This window comes from Nannobrachium achirus (genome assembly GCF_963921795.1).
Source record: "Nannobrachium achirus genome assembly, chromosome: 6".
Lineage (NCBI taxonomy): Eukaryota > Metazoa > Chordata > Actinopteri > Myctophiformes > Myctophidae > Nannobrachium > Nannobrachium achirus.
Genome location: NC_137815.1, coordinates 45,611,180 through 45,627,102, shown reverse-complemented (window position 1 = coordinate 45,627,102; position 15,923 = coordinate 45,611,180). Strand labels below are relative to the sequence as shown.

Sequence of the window (15,923 nt, the reverse complement as noted above, 5' to 3'; positions counted from 1 at the left end):
CTTAGTCAAGGTGTTAACCAGGCTGACAGTTGCATCATCGGTTCCCCTCTGACTTTTGTATGCAAATTGAAGATGATCTAAGCGGTTAGAAACAGATGCAGTAATTTGTCTACTTATAACTCTCTCAAAACATTTTCCCAAGATGGAGGTAAGGGCAATGGGCCTGAAGTCTTTTAATTCAGTGGCTCCAGGTTTTTTGGGGAGAGGTACAATGCAAGACATTTTCCATACATTAGGCATAGTTAAAGAATCAAGCAGGTACTGAAAGAGGTCCAAGAGAATACCTTTAAGTTCATAAATATTTTCTTTCAAAACTCTACCTCTCAGGCCATCTGGCCCAGGGGCAGAGTTAGGCTTAATACAAGACAAGCTGGCTACGATTTCATGTTCATTGAGTGTAATAGGAACATACTCTGGAATGGACCTAGACACACTATCACGCTCAGCACTGAAGTCATTCTTATGTGGCTGCTGATAACAAAGATGTGTCCGTTCTCCTACTGCTGGACCAATCGGCGGCTTTTGACACAATTGACCATACAATTCTAATACAACGTCTCGAACACTGGGTAGGACTGTCAGGTACAGCTCTGTCCTGGTTTTGCTCTTATCTGACAGGCAGAAGCTACTCTGTTAATCTAGCTGACTTCGAGTCAAACAAACACAACATCTGCTCTGGTATTCCACAGGGCTCGATTCTTGGTCCTTTATTATTCTCCCTCTATATACTGCCGCTGGGAGAACTTATTTCCGCTCACGGTGTGAATTTCCATTTCTATGCTGATGACACCCAGTTGTACCTTTCGGTGGCTACGGACGACCCCTGTGCTCTAGACCCATTGCTGACGTGCGTGTCCAGCATAAAATGCTGGATGAGTGAGAACTTTCTCAAGCTAAATGAGGACAAGACAGAAGTTCTCATAATAGGTTCTACTGCCCAGAGAGAATCAATAATAAATAGACTTGGTAACCTGGCTAAAGAAAATAACACCTCTGTTAAGAACCTGGGGGTGATCATTGATGCTGAATTAAATTTTAATACACACATTAATCATGTCACGAAGATTGCCTTCTTTCACCTTAGAAATATTGCGCGAATTAGAGCCTATCTGTCGCTGAACGATGCAAAAACGCTGATCCACGCTTTTGTTTTCTCTCGGCTTGATTACTGCAACGCACTTCTCTCTGGTCTGCCAAAGAAAACAACTGACAGATTACAACTTGTTCAAAATGCAGCAGCCAGAGTTTTAACAAAAACTAAGATAAGAGAACATATTACTCCAGTTTTAGCGTCGCTACACTGGCTCCCGGTTGTTTTTAGGATTGATTTTAAAATTCTTTTACTTGTTTATAAAGCTCTAAATGGTCTGGCACCTTCGTACCTCTATAACTGCCTGCATAGATATGTTCCAACCCGCCCACTCAGGTCCTCTAGTGCAGACCTACTTGAGGTGCCAACAATGACATATAAAAAATATGGTGAAGCAGCTTTCTGCTTCTATGGACCGACAGCTTGGAATAAACTACCACTACACCTAAGACAGGCAGCCTCGGTGGATAGCTTTAAAGCACAGCTCAAGACCTATTTCTTTACTCTTGCTTTTAGCTAAATTTTTTAATCCCTATGCTGCTATTGACGTCCGCACGGCTCTGAAATTGTTCTTCAATGTTCTATGCTTTTATTTTTTCTTGCTTTATTGTAATCATTTTACTTATCTCTTTTTTATGTATTTTTTATTTCTATTTTACTTTTTCTCTGTTAAGCACGTGTGCTTCATTTTATGCTCTGTAAAGCACTTTGAGCTGCATTTCATGTCATGAAAGGTGCTATACAAATAAAGTTTTATTATTATGTTTTATTATTATCAAAACGACTAAAAAAGATGTTTAAGTCATTTGCAAAAGATGGAGAGGGGGCGGGCTGGGGGGGGGGGGGGGGGACAGTATCTCTGTAGCCATTAAACGAAACGGGTTTCTTACATTGATGCTCCTACATCATGCAAGCACCAGTTAAAGTTACTTTCCATCCCTCATATACTGTGTGCACAGTGCACATCCCATAACCCACACACTGCACATCATTTTGGAGCTCATATCTTTGAACGGGTAAGGGCTAGTTATATTCTATTTTTGCTTTTGTCAGTTTAGATCTTAGTTCACATCTCTTTTGTCTATAACTCAACATTACCATTTTTAAAAGCACGTTTTTGCTCACGAATGCATCCCTTCAGATCACTAGACATCCATACGTTGTTATTAGGGAATATTTTAACAGTTTTAGTTCTCATGATTTTACTTTCATTAAACAACACATAGGATGTAAAGGTGTCAATTCGTTCATGAGGGGTATCACATGAGTTCAGAAATAACCAGTCAGTAGTTTCCAACTCACATCTCATTTCCTCCCTACAGTCATCTGTCCAGGTCACAATGTCCTTGGTTACTGTCTTTTCCCGTCTCAGCCTAGCCCTATAATGTGGAAGAAGGTGTATGACCTTATGGTCAGACTTCCCCAAGGCAGGTCTGCTGATGGCTTTATAGGCGTCTGGTATGTTGCCATAGCACTTATCCAAAGTGCGTGCCAGGCGGGTCGGACAGTCCACGTACTGATGTAGGTTGGGCAGGTGATCGGACAGGTCACAAGAGTTGAAATCCCCGAGCAACAGGACGGGTTGGTTAGCTGCACGGGACAGAGCGGTGTTATAGCTCTCGGCTATCCTAGCTGCAGCTCCCACCCTGTCCGGACCGGGTACATAATAGTGTTTTAAGTGGTTCTTAAACATTCCCAAGGGAACTTACGTTTTCAGCTTCACCCATTTGAGTGCTGCTTTAACTAAATTAAGGTGCTTCTTAGTCAGGGACACTTCGAACCATAGGCTTCCCAGTCGGGTACTCTAACCATTCAACTATGGCCACCCACCTGGTATACAAGGAATGACCAATAGACCCTGGTCTGTTGGTGCCCTGCTGGGCACATATCGTTGTAGCAGTTCAGCGAATGGTCTTGGACTTCACTATTAACTATACTTCAAAGTGAGGCTCTACTGGTAACAGTGGTTGACAAAAGTACTCTATCCCAGTACTTCAAAAGTGTCAAAATATAGATACATCTGGTGAAACATTACTCATCTATAAATTAAAGTTCAGTCAAATTAGTTTTGAGTTAAAGTAATGCAAAAAAGATTTTTCAAAAATCGAAATAAAATATATAATACAAGTGAAGATAGCAGCTGTCTACTGTCACGCATATTTCCACTATTTTTAAATAGGGCTTAAGTGTTGAAATGTCCCTGAGCAAGAATCCCTGACTCCTCTGTGGGCAGCACTGTAAGTTCACCATAGGACGAAAAAAGGTTTGGAATGCCTCATGGTTGAAATGGAATTTGAAGTTACAATGGGTGTGTATGGGGAGAGGGCCTGATAACATTTATATCAAATATCTAGATATTAAATCAAGCAAATTAATAACTGTTCAGGGTGTTCATAAAAGCCTGATTAGATGATAAAATGACCAAAAGTTTTTTTGAAAGTGGAATATCACTTTAACAGCATGAGTCAGTCTGATCACTTGAACAAGGTGTGAGGCAGGCATAACTAGTCCAGTACATTTTGCGTAGCCTTTCTATTATGACCTACAGCACATACTGTAGTATTGCCCAATACTGTTGTTGAAAGTTGAAACGTCACGCAAAACCAGTTTTGCGGAACATCAAGGCTGATGCTGATGTTGTGGAAGTGTGGGTGTGTCAAAAAGGGTTATATAGCTGTGTAAGCAGAGCTTTGTTATAACATCTTGTGGTCGAGCTTTCATACAGACGCATCCAAACAATGGAAGGTGAGATGTTTCCCGTTATTATTCGATTTTATTTGTTACATTTCATTACCTGAACATTTATTCTATTACCTCTTTTTTATTTAGGATCTTTAACCCAATTACTATTGTGTAGAAGTTTCAAAAACATTCCAGCTTGTGGCGAATGCAAAAATAAAAGTGTATGACTTCTGTCATTGATTTACAGATTTATTTATAAAACGTGTCAACCTGGAAAATGCTTGGAACCAGGAGAGACACAGGACTCAGTACTTCAGCCACTCCAGCTCCAAAGTCCTGGTCCTGCGGAGAGGAGCCCCGTTCAAAGTCAGTCTGCTGCTTAAGGGAAGATCCTTCAACCCGCAGACGGACACACTTATGTTCAAAGCTCTGCTAGGTATGCTGAATGGAATGGATCTACCACTAGAAGAAGGAAGTGCAATCTGATTTAGTGATTTTACACAGACCTGGGATTATACTTTTGCAACGCATAGAAAATTCTGCCCTAATCATGTGTCCACAACCACAAAAGTCTGTTTAAAGGCATAGATGGAGAGGAGACAGGGGGCCCCAATTGGGCCCCAATTTTGGCATTGGTCCGAAGGTTCATTAGTCTGAAGGTTCATTAGTCCGAATTTGTTAAGAATACTATGCCTAACTCTAACCCTAACCTCGACCTCAGTACCTTCGGACTAATGAACCTTCGGACTTATGGGCAGTCCCCCTATAACCTCCCTCTTTCTTCACACTTCCAGGCCGCCTGTACGTGAGCGTGCCGGTCACATTCTCCGACAAGGGCTCCCCCTCCCAGTGGAGAGCTTATTTCAACCCCCAGGGCGTGAACCCCCAGTTCCCCTCTGTGTTCATCTGCAGCCCAGCCACGGCTCCTGTGGGGATCTACCGCCTGCAACTGTTCCTCTCAACTCCTCACTGCAGACAGAAGCGCTACAGCATCTGCAACTTCACCCTGCTCTGCAACCCGTGGTGTCCTGGTGAGTGAGAACAAAAAGTAACAAGAAAATAATAAGATTGTGTATTTAAAATCTGTGCAGAAACATATTTTATTTGATTTATTTTATGCTGTATTTAAAAAGTGTAAATGACAAGAAAAGGCTATTTTTGACACTCATGCATGTTGAAGACAACAAGGAATATATATATGTGTGCCTGAAAGGTTTGTTAACACCTTCTAAGCCTGGCCGTACTCCCTCGGACTTCCTACTGGGTCCCATCAGCCACGCCGTCTATTCCCGGACTTTTGATATAAATTATAATAAAAAAAAAAAAATCATCGGAAATTCTTCTCTGTGTCTTTTTGGAGCGATCTGAAAGGGTTAATATGCTCTGACAGTCATTTTCTGGTGCTGGGTGTGATACTCCTAATATCCAGCAGGCCACGCCGTTGACTCACATTCTGGATGGATGGCTGGCCAGGAGGAGCCTCATCCTCTCCCCAGTGTTGAAACTCAGCAAGAAGCTCAAACAAGATGGCTGGTCTTTGTCTCTGTTCGTGGATCGCGGTTTCAATCACGTTCGGGCGCCGCTTCTCTATCGCTCCTTTCCCTGCTTCGCCGCACGTAAACGAATGGAATTGATCTCCCCTCCGCCTCGCCAAAGTAAGATCGCCGACCTCTGCAGGATGAATATGTACGCTGTGTCGAGCACTCCAGTACGTGTTGTTATCATGTGGGCTTTGTTTTTTTAAAACATGTTTGTAAATAAATGGCTTATTTCTTCGGCGCTACCTCTGTTCAGAGGGTTCTGCCGCGGCTTGCAACGTGTTAATAATGACTGATATTAATGATAACATTGATAACACATTTCTTTGCATATTAATTACTGATGTGACAAATAAAGTGAAGTTGAAGTTAAAATGAATGCCTTTGGTTTAATTGCAGAGGATTCCGTATTTCTTCCTTTTGCGGACCAGAGAGAAGAGTACATCCAGAATGATTCTGGAATGCTCTACATGGGAACAGCCATGAACATATCGACCAGACCATGGTCATTTGATCAGGTGAGCATAGAATGTATTGAACTAGCATCTTCAGTTAACAGAATTGCAACCTCCCTAGTTACACAGAAGTCTCTGTTTTGCAAGTACAAGTCTCAAGTCTTTGTTCTCGAGTCAAGTCCCGAGTCAAGACTGATGTTTTCCCTCCGACGTCCTGTGTTGTTTATATTATCGTCTATAAATGAAGCTGAAATGGACACAAATATATCCTAAAAAACAACACTGTCTGTCTGCTTTGTGCCTCAATAGTATGAACCTGATATCCTGGAGAGCTGTCTGAATCTGCTCCAAGTCAGCCCCCAGCACACCAGGAACAAAGGGAAAGACTGCCTCCAACGATCAGACCCTGTTTACATCAGTAGAGTTGTATCAGCAATGGTCAGTAGTCTGTATCAAAGGTCATATTTTCAGTCTGCACGTTTTTGAGTACCAAATGGGGGCTGTGATGTGGAAACATCTTCACAAGGAGGTTAAGGTTTCCAGCATTTGTTTAGTTTTTCCCCTGGTCATGAAACGCATTCAGTACTGTATCCCCACAACAGAAAAGCAGTAAAGACTTAAACGTATAACCATGAGCCTGCATTAATGCATTACGGTCAGCCAAAGTTGTTAAAAGTAATACTTGCAAAGCAGTGGCATCCACAAACAGAACAGGTGCTGCACTTTAATTAAGATATTATCTGACTTGTGAATGCACACAAGAACGTCTAATCTTCATCTTCCGTGCAGATCAACTGTCAAGATGACCGTGGCGTGCTGGAAGGGAGCTGGTCAGGCGACTACAAGCAGGGTGTTCACCCTTCCATGTGGATAGGGAGTGGGGACATCCTGAGACAGTGGGCCAAGACTGGCTTTCAGCCAGTCAAGTACGGACAGTGCTGGGTGTTTGCTGCCGTCATGTGCACAGGTGATTACACAATAAGGATTTAAAATGTAGTTGTCATTTATCGTTTAGAAAGTTTATTATGGAGACAAATCGAACAAAATTAACACATCTTCTGTCTGCCGTATGTCAAAGATGTTCTGTTCATATGTAGAGTATGCCACTGACCTGTTATTAGACTACTTTATTTACAAGATCATATTTCATACAGCATTGTATGGATGGAATGTAGGTGTGTGTCTGTATGTGGTTGTGTAATTATTATCTTGTATCTTATCTGTCTTTCAGTCATGAGAGTTCTTGGAATTCCATGTCGTGTTGTTACAAACTTCAACTCTGCTCATGACACTAATGGCAACCTGGTGATTGAGGAGTTCTACAGTAAAACAGGAATGAAGTTGCACACCAGTAAAGACAGTATATGGTCAGTATTGACTTTTTTGTTTGTTTGTTTGTTAAGCTAGAGAATTCTAATAAATAATCAAGAAAAAAAGTCAACTCCATGCGATTCTGCTATTTTCAAAGACACTACGATAAATTGTGATTCCCGCATATACATAATGGCAAAATAAGGACGTCAGGGTTCAAGGGGTTTGCATCAGTTATGTTCAGGCACTACTATTTCTCAACCGGTGTGTGCATGCCATGGAGCGGCTGTAGCTCAGGAGGTAGAGCAGGTTGGCCAATATTCCATGGGTCGGAGGATCAAATCCTGGCTCCTCCTGTCTACATGTCGAAGTGTCCTTGGGCAAGACACTGAACCCATTTGTGACAAGTGTATATGAGTTTGCTGCCATCTAAAGGTTTAAAAAGGTTGAGACCATACTTGGGGCACAATTAAACAACTGCAACTTAATAATGGGTGTGTTAGATTTAGTTGTGACAACGTGAAGGCATTGAAAGTAGTACTATGTTGACTATTGCCACTTGGCATTTGGCACGATCACAGTGGCATACCACCTAAATCGAACAACAATCTATACTATAATTTTGCGAATGTCTGAGTGAGTGAGTGAGTGTCTGTCTGTATGAAACAGCGTTTCTCCTCGGTGGCTGGAGCAATTGATCTGAAATCGCATCACCATCAGCATATGAACACACCTGACATAACTGTGAAGCCCGTTTGTCACTTTCACAAATCGTATGCTGTATAATAGCATTTTTATGGTGTATCTATATCTATTTAGCCTACAGTACCTTTTGTGACCACACATGTTAAGGGAGGGGCGCTGTTGTTCAGGCCATGCACAATCACACACAAACCCACACACACACACACACACACGGGGGGGGAAAGTTAAAGTTACTTTCCATCCCTCATATACTGTATGCACAGTGCACATCCCATAACCCACACACTGCACATCATTTTGGAGCTCATATCTTTGAACGGGTAAGGGCTAGTTGTATTAACTAGTAATAATCTTAGGTCAGCTCCTCTAGGTGCTAATGGCTATTTGGGTTTGTCTGTCTGGGTCCATTCATTAAGGGCGCTGATGGCTTGTCAGTAGGTTCTCGGTTGGTCATTGTCTGTCCGTCCGTCCATCCATCTATCTGTCCTTCGATCTGTCCACTTTGGTTCAGCTTAAATGAACCCATTCATCAAACGTTTTGAAGCAGTACAGCGTCAACCTTCAGCCAAGATATCCAGTTGGTGTGTGGAGAAAAGTAATTTATATCACTCTTACTATTGCTGAAAAAGTAAACCAATATACTGTATATGTCCTGTGGCCCCACTTAACAGGAACTTCCACGTGTGGGTGGAGTGCTGGATGACCCGGCCAGACCTGGGAGCTGACATGGATGGATGGCAGGTTCTGGACCCCACACCACAGGAAAGGAGTGCAGGTGGGTGTTATCCTGACTACTAAGTGAAGCCGAGGCCGAATTGGCCCGAATCGCATGAAAGAGCCCTGAAAGCACATACCGACCCGATATTTGGTTTTCCGGAACCAGCGCAAAAGGTTCGGAATCTCCATATGCGGAGTCCTGACTACTAATTGAAGCCAATTGAAGCCGAGGCGAATTGGTCCGAATCACCTGAAAGAGCCCTCACAGCACATGGTTGGTTCTACAGACTCCAAATTTCTTTGCCTACGTTCTTAGATTATTATTATAATATACAATTTAAAGCTGCAATCGATTACTTTTTTTGCAAATCAAAAGGGTCCTTGAGGGAGTTCCAGGGGGTCCCCAGCTAAATGATAGTTAGGAACCAAATGCAAATGGACCCTAACAGGTCCATTTGGTTCCTCTCAGAGTTACATTCATTGTACTATATAAATTGGGGATAGAAATGCTATTAAATGGGGGTCTGTAGCCTATAATGCATGTCAAACCCGGGGTCCTTGAAATTAAAATGGTTGAAAATCACTGCTAGAGCCGTAAAAATCTTCTCTTATCGGGGTCCCTGGAGTATCTTTTCAAATGGGGGTCCGCGGTCTAATAAGTGTCGATTTAGGGGTCCTTGACATGAAAAGGTTTGAGAACCACTGTGGTAGAGGATGTTACTATAATACAGCAAACACAATAGACATTTAGATCCTGGTCGGGCAGGACCACAACTGGTTGACAAGAGATATTGCATGAAACTGAAATGCAAATAACTTCCCAAAAGAAAGAGGAACATTTTGGTCCTTGTGGGTTAGAATCCTGGAGGGGGTAAAGTAAGACATGGAAATTATGGATTACAGCTTTGAAAAAAAAAAAAAAGTCTCATGTTTCACACACTGACCACTATCTTGTTAACTTTTTTTTATTTTTTATTTTTTATCCCAAACTCTCTCTGTACCTTTTCACAGGAGTATTCTGCTGTGGACCGGCACCAGTCAAGGCCATCCGTGATCGGCGAATAGACTTGATCTATGACGTTCCCTTTGTTTACGCCGAGGTGAACGCTGACGTCCACACGGTCATAATAAAGCAGGGCCAGGTGCTCAGCTATAGCATAGACACAGAGAGAGTTGGATCCCTCATCTGCACCAAGGCTATAGGGGTCCTCAGGCCCCAGAACATCACAGGAGACTACAAATGTGTTAAAGGTATGATCCAAATAATGTTCAACGATTGCTTAATTTATAAGCTGTCATACTAGGTGTTACGTAGTTACTTGTCATAGGCCTACTATGTGTTACGTTAGATTTTCACCACTTTATTATTTTATGCTTTAACTATTAAAAAAATAGCTTACAAGTTCACAGCGCAGCACCGAGTACTGCGCTGTGAGCTTGTGGATCTGACATGTTTTTTTAAATCGTGAACAAAGCAAGCAACAAATGTACGCTTTAAAAAATATATATTCAAAGATTTGCAAAAAAACAAGACTTTTCAAAAGTAGCACATCTACAAGCTGTGAGCTTGCATATCTGCAATTTTTTTGTGGTTAAAGCATAAAATAATGGTTAAACTGTTCCTGGTCTTAAAGGGTTAATTTATAAGCTGTCGTACTATATGTCACACACCAGAAATATCAGATCTGCAAGCTCACAGCATGTGATGTTGCACTGCGAGTGCGACATGTTTTGAACTTGTTGTGAATCTGCTAAAGTGTAATTCAGGCTTATCTATTCACACACTGCTTTTTTTCTCATTTCTATCATCTTTACAATGCAGGTCCTACTCCTCCATCACTCATGTTCAGAAGTTCTGCCAATGCAGATGCTCCTCCGTCGCTTATGTCCAGAAGTTCTACCATGTCAGAGGACTCAACATTAAGGAGAAGTAAGACAATCTGCCTCTGCAACTCCAGATAATTCACATTTCTATAAAACCTGCTTCACAACATAGATATAAACATACATATCGTCGTTGTCGGGTGGAAACCTTGTATGTCCAAAACCGTTCGTTTTGCATTTATCATTTTAAAAATGATTTAAACTAGTGAAAAGAGCCGCTCTACAAGCACACAACGCCTTTTGTGCGACGGCCTTTACTTTGCAAAAAAATTTACAACTTTGAAACCTGGAGATACGAGGTGTCTGCCCGACAGTGACGATATGTATTGTACATTTTACATGTGTATTTTGTCTATGATTCACACTACCAGCTCAGCCTTTTAACATTCATATGTGTAAAAAAATATGTATTTGTATTTTGCATACCTAATCATTTAAGCGAGCATGGTTTAAACTAGAGTATGTTTAGTTCAACTCATTCTGTTGCTGAATGTGTGCTTGGTCCTCAGATTCTTCCAAGGGTGTTTCCATCTCATTAAGCCTTGACAAAGCTCCCATTGCCGGGGAGGATATCTGCTTCACGGTGACGGTCACCAACATGGAGACGGTTGCCAAGGTGATCAAGGAGCACGTCAACGCTCAGGTCAAGGAGTACAACCACAGTCCCTCAGACAGCTTCTGGGAGGCCCACAGCATCATACGGCTGGAACCCCTGGAAGGTAAGACGCTTTCCATCTCAGAATGTATAAAAAATAAAATGATTTTCTGAACATAGATTTACTGGATACTGTAAATGTATTGGTTGTAAGCTAAAAGGGGTGCTAAAAGATTATCGATAATATAATAAACTGACAGAACCCTCGCTAAAAACCTTAGGACAAAAATCCACTCGTCCTAGACAATTTGCCCTCCTGGCCCCCAAACTGTGGAATAAACTCCCTGTCGCACTTAGAACTACAGACTCACTCCCTAGCTTCCGCCGTGGACTGAAGACTCACCTCTTCAGACTCCACCTAACCCTATAGCACTACTGTAACACTCCCCTTCCCTCAATGACCATACATGAAGCTAGATAGCATTTTTTAGGTTTTAAAGGTTTTTTACTTATTAGGTGCGTGGTCTACCTATGTTATTGTTTTTTTTATAGATTGATATTCCTATGCATTTGTTACATTGTTATATTGTTGTTAAAGTACTGACATATTATCTTGCTTATTATAGTGATGTGTATTACCTGCTTATTGTAAAAGCGTCTGCTAAATGCCTAAACTGTAAACTGTAACTAAATCCATCCCTATTTTGGGTATGTCATTATAGAGGGTATGCGCATGCATAAAGTGAATGGCAAATCAAATTTAACATTGTTTAATGTTGTTTAATGCAATCAGATGGATGTATGGAAGGCTAGAAAGTAGTTTTTTACCACTCAGTAGGCGTTCCCGCTTAATTTCCGGGTATGATGATGATGTCACACGCATACCCTCTATTGGTGAAAAACGTATAACTGTGGGTCACAATGCAATGCACGGTGAGCTTGTAGATTTGCTATTTTCACCATTTCTGCACGGCGGAAATGTACAACGAAGTATAAAATAACACAGTTAATAATAATAATGTGATTATATGATATAAAGAAAATGTCAAACATAGTTAAAAAATCTAACCTCGGTTCGAAGTGAAGCGGTGAACTCTTATTCTGTGTGTTCTAGAGCTATGAACTCTGTGATCTATACATTCTGAATGAATGAATGATTTTATCTGGAGGGCCGAATTGTCATGTGAAGCTTGACCAATCCTCAAAGTATGGTCTCATTGGAAATTTTTAATCATCCAATCATCAGACCGGGACGGACGTTACACACATATTCTGGATGTACGGGACAGATAAAACCTGTTCATTCTGGACTGGAATGACCATATATGGACATGAACGGGACACACAAAGCCACTCCTTGGAAGCGGCTTTCACCGCTTCAAAAACTAAAAATGTAATCGAGGAGAAGAATAGAATAATCGATATGCAGTCCAAAAATATACTTTCTGATGAGTATTACATGATAATGAGTTTAATCATTTCGATTAATCTCTCTCTGCCTCTCTCTTATCTCTGTCTCTGTCTCTGTCTCTGTCTCTGTCTCTGTCTCTGTCCAGTCAAAGTGCTGCAGCACCAGATCAGCCCAGGCCAGTATGGGGATGCGGTGCAGGGAGACAACATGATCAACCTGGCGGTGGTCCTGAAGGACCAGGCCAGCCTGGAGTATGTCCTAGCCTCAGAGGAGTTCAACGTCAGCATGCCACAACTCACCATTCAGGTACTGTAGAGTGTTGGTTCTCCGGGCAGGGTGGAGTCCGGGCGGGGACCCCCAGGGGTCCTAGAGGGAGTTCCGGGGGGTCGCCAGCTAAATGATAGGAACCAAATGGACCCTTATGGGTGTGTAACTCAGAGAGTGTACAAATGGAACCAAATGGACCCTAACCCCATTGAGATGCATCTCAATGGGGCTTTCCCTTCAATAAAATCTTACAAATCTTACAAATTTTACTATATCATTTGGGGTCGCAGAGATAGAATAGAAATGGCATTAATTGCAAGCAGGGTCCGTAGCCTAATGCATGTTAAACTGGGGATAAATGGTTAAGAATCACTGTTAGAGCCATAAAATCTTCTCTTATACGGGGTCCCTGAATAATGTGCTATTGATTTGTTTTCAAATCAGTCAACGTAACGGTCAAAATGTAGCCCTACAGTATGTGTGGACATAGCATCTCTTGAGTTCATTTCTATTTTAACTGTTTTCACCATAGACAATTGTAAATACAATCTTGTGGACAGAGATAGAACATATTATCCATCTCTTCCCAGGTTCCAGATGAAGGATCTGTAATACTCCTCAAGAAGCACATTGCCTTAGTGACTTTCACCAATCATTTCTCTGTACCTGTCAGTGGAGTACTGACATTGTTTGGGGCTGGACTATTCAAGAACAAGGTTCAGTTCAGGTAAGATGAACACACCCAGTAATTATATGTACGGTATGTGTAAAACAAATATTACTGAATGTAAAGTTCCTACCACAGTGCTGTATACGGTGCTGTTGAGTCACAACGGCCAATTTCAATAATTTGCATTTAAAGAGATTAAAGAGTATTAGAATGGGTCAAACTAGTAATAGAATGCTTTTGCTTAAATTGTGAATTGCAATCTTCCATAAAACCCAAATAGTCTAGAACAATGTTTCTCAAATGGAGGTACGTGTACCCGTTGGGGGACGCACAGGTAGGCCTACTACAGGGGGTATTTCAGAGAAAATGGAAACATTTATTTTACTGTTATGTTTAATGATAAAATATTGACAAATGTATGGGGCCTTTTCCACTGGCAAAGAACCAGTTTGGGTTTCTTTCTCCTGCCTATGGGATGAACCGGTGGTGAGCTTTTCCACCAAGAACTGGGTTGGTTCTGAACCTTAAAAGTTGGTTTGTGGCCGGTTCGCAAGAATGAACCAAGGTTCAAAGAAAGTTGCCATCCCATAGGCGTGAGAAAGAACCCGAACCGGTTCTTTGCCAGTGGAAAAGGCCCCTGAGTGAACGTGCTGCTCCAAGGTTTTAAACCAAACGAAGTATGAATTTTGACTAGCACAACTGTTACTGAATAGAATACCACCGTGCCTCAGCCACAACAGTGGAGAAGGAAACACTGGAGAAGCTTAGACATTTAAGCCTGTAGGGAGAATGTCCCTGGCCTGTGCCATTCATGCTCCAGTGTCTACTCTACTTCCTCTGCATCACAATTCTACTTATTGTGTTCAGTCATGAGATTTGTCTTTGCTCTGTGTACTGTACATTAATAAATCACTAGAAATGTTTGTGCATCTTGTTTGTCTGGGAGTGGCACTGACAGGGGTCGGATGAGTCAGAGCGATGTAGACATTATTATATTTAACATATTACACTGACTGTGGACACATTTTTGTTTTATTCTTTACTCCCCCCCACACGCCCCATGACTTCATCAAGGCTATTAATGTGTCAGACGTGTGTGTCCCTGCCAAACCCTACCCACGTAAAACTGTATGCCACCTTTTGTTTGCTTGTCAGGCTGAAAAGTGATGCACACTTTTCAGTGAATTAATTCCACTTGTTGTATTTTTCTCTCTGTCTGTCTCTGTCTCTGTCTCTCTCTCTCCCTCCCTCCAGACTGCCAACAATGCAGCCAGGGACACAAGACCAGAAACACGTCAGTTTTACCCCCAGAATGGCAGGAGCCAGAATGCTGCAGGCCACCGTGTCTCTTCAGAAAGACAACACCGTCATCACCAGAGGCTTTAAGATGGTCTTCGTCAACAGACACTGCGTTTCATCATCATAACCGTGTCCAGTGGTCGAAAAAGTACTCACATTTTTCACTTGAGTAAAAGTAGGCTATATAGAAATACCTGTAAAAGTATTCGCATCAAAATGTACTTAAAGTACTTAAAGTAGACAGTACTCGTCATTATGCAGAATATCCAGTTTCAATTGTATTGTAAAATCTTTTGGAAATAGCAGATCTACAAGCTCACAATGCGTCGCATCGCGACACATTGTGAGCTTGTAGATCCGCTATTTTTAAAATGGCAGACATGTATATAGGGCAGCCCTATAATTACGTACATTTTATAATAATAATCAAAAGTATCTACTAAATATCTAGTAACATCCCAGGCTTTGCCATCAGTATTACAGAAATAATGCACAGATGAAGACCCTTTAAACCACAGATTTACAACACTGGATCATTGCTTGAATATTTATCAAAATGTGAATTTACTGTACAATTATATTATACTGTATATAGCTAGATTAATGTGGCCATTGAAACTTCGAATGACACATACCATTGTTAGCGGCCAAAGTATGTAGGCCTGTGTGTGTGTGTGTGTGTGTGTGTGTGTGTGTGTGTGTGTGTGTGTGTGTGTGTGTGTGTGTGCGCGCGCAAAAAATACACACATTTATTATATTATTATGTATTATTTTGAAATGGCTGTATTTACACATTTATTATATTATTAAGTATTATTTTGTAATGACTGTATTTGGGTAATAAAGTGACAATTCTATATTAATATGGCATAGTTCATTGTATGTCCAGCAGAGGGAGACCTTTCCTTTATGTTTCTCCCTTTGGTTCATAAACAGTCACTGCATCTACACACACACACACACACACACACACACACACACACACACACACACACACACACACACACACACACACACGCGCGCGCACACACACACACACACACACACACACACACACACACACACACACACACACATACTATAGTGTACATACATACATACATGCATACATACATACATACTATAGTGTACACACATACATACATACTAGTGTACATACATACATACATACATACTATAGTGTACATACATACATACATACATACTATAGTGTACTTACATACATACATACATACATACATACATACATACATACATACATACTATAGTGTACTTACATACATACATACATACATACAT

At 41.4% G+C, this 15,923-nt stretch overlaps 1 protein-coding gene across 1 annotated transcript; it reads left to right on the top strand.

The window, feature by feature from the left end:
- Window positions 1–3,828: 3,828 nt before the first annotated feature.
- tgm5l (transglutaminase 5, like) lies at window positions 3,829–14,751 on the top strand (the record flags this gene model as incomplete). The annotated part of the gene is made up of 13 exons (XM_080728244.1): window positions 3,829–3,835; window positions 4,020–4,208; window positions 4,567–4,803; window positions 5,710–5,828; window positions 6,075–6,203; window positions 6,555–6,732; window positions 6,997–7,132; window positions 8,453–8,556; window positions 9,510–9,749; window positions 10,892–11,101; window positions 12,534–12,694; window positions 13,246–13,382; window positions 14,580–14,751. The coding sequence occupies 13 exons, from the start codon at window positions 3,829–3,831 to the stop codon at window positions 14,749–14,751; spliced, it is 2,019 nt and encodes a 672-aa protein (XP_080584370.1).
- Between the last annotated feature and the right edge of the window lie 1,172 nt (window positions 14,752–15,923).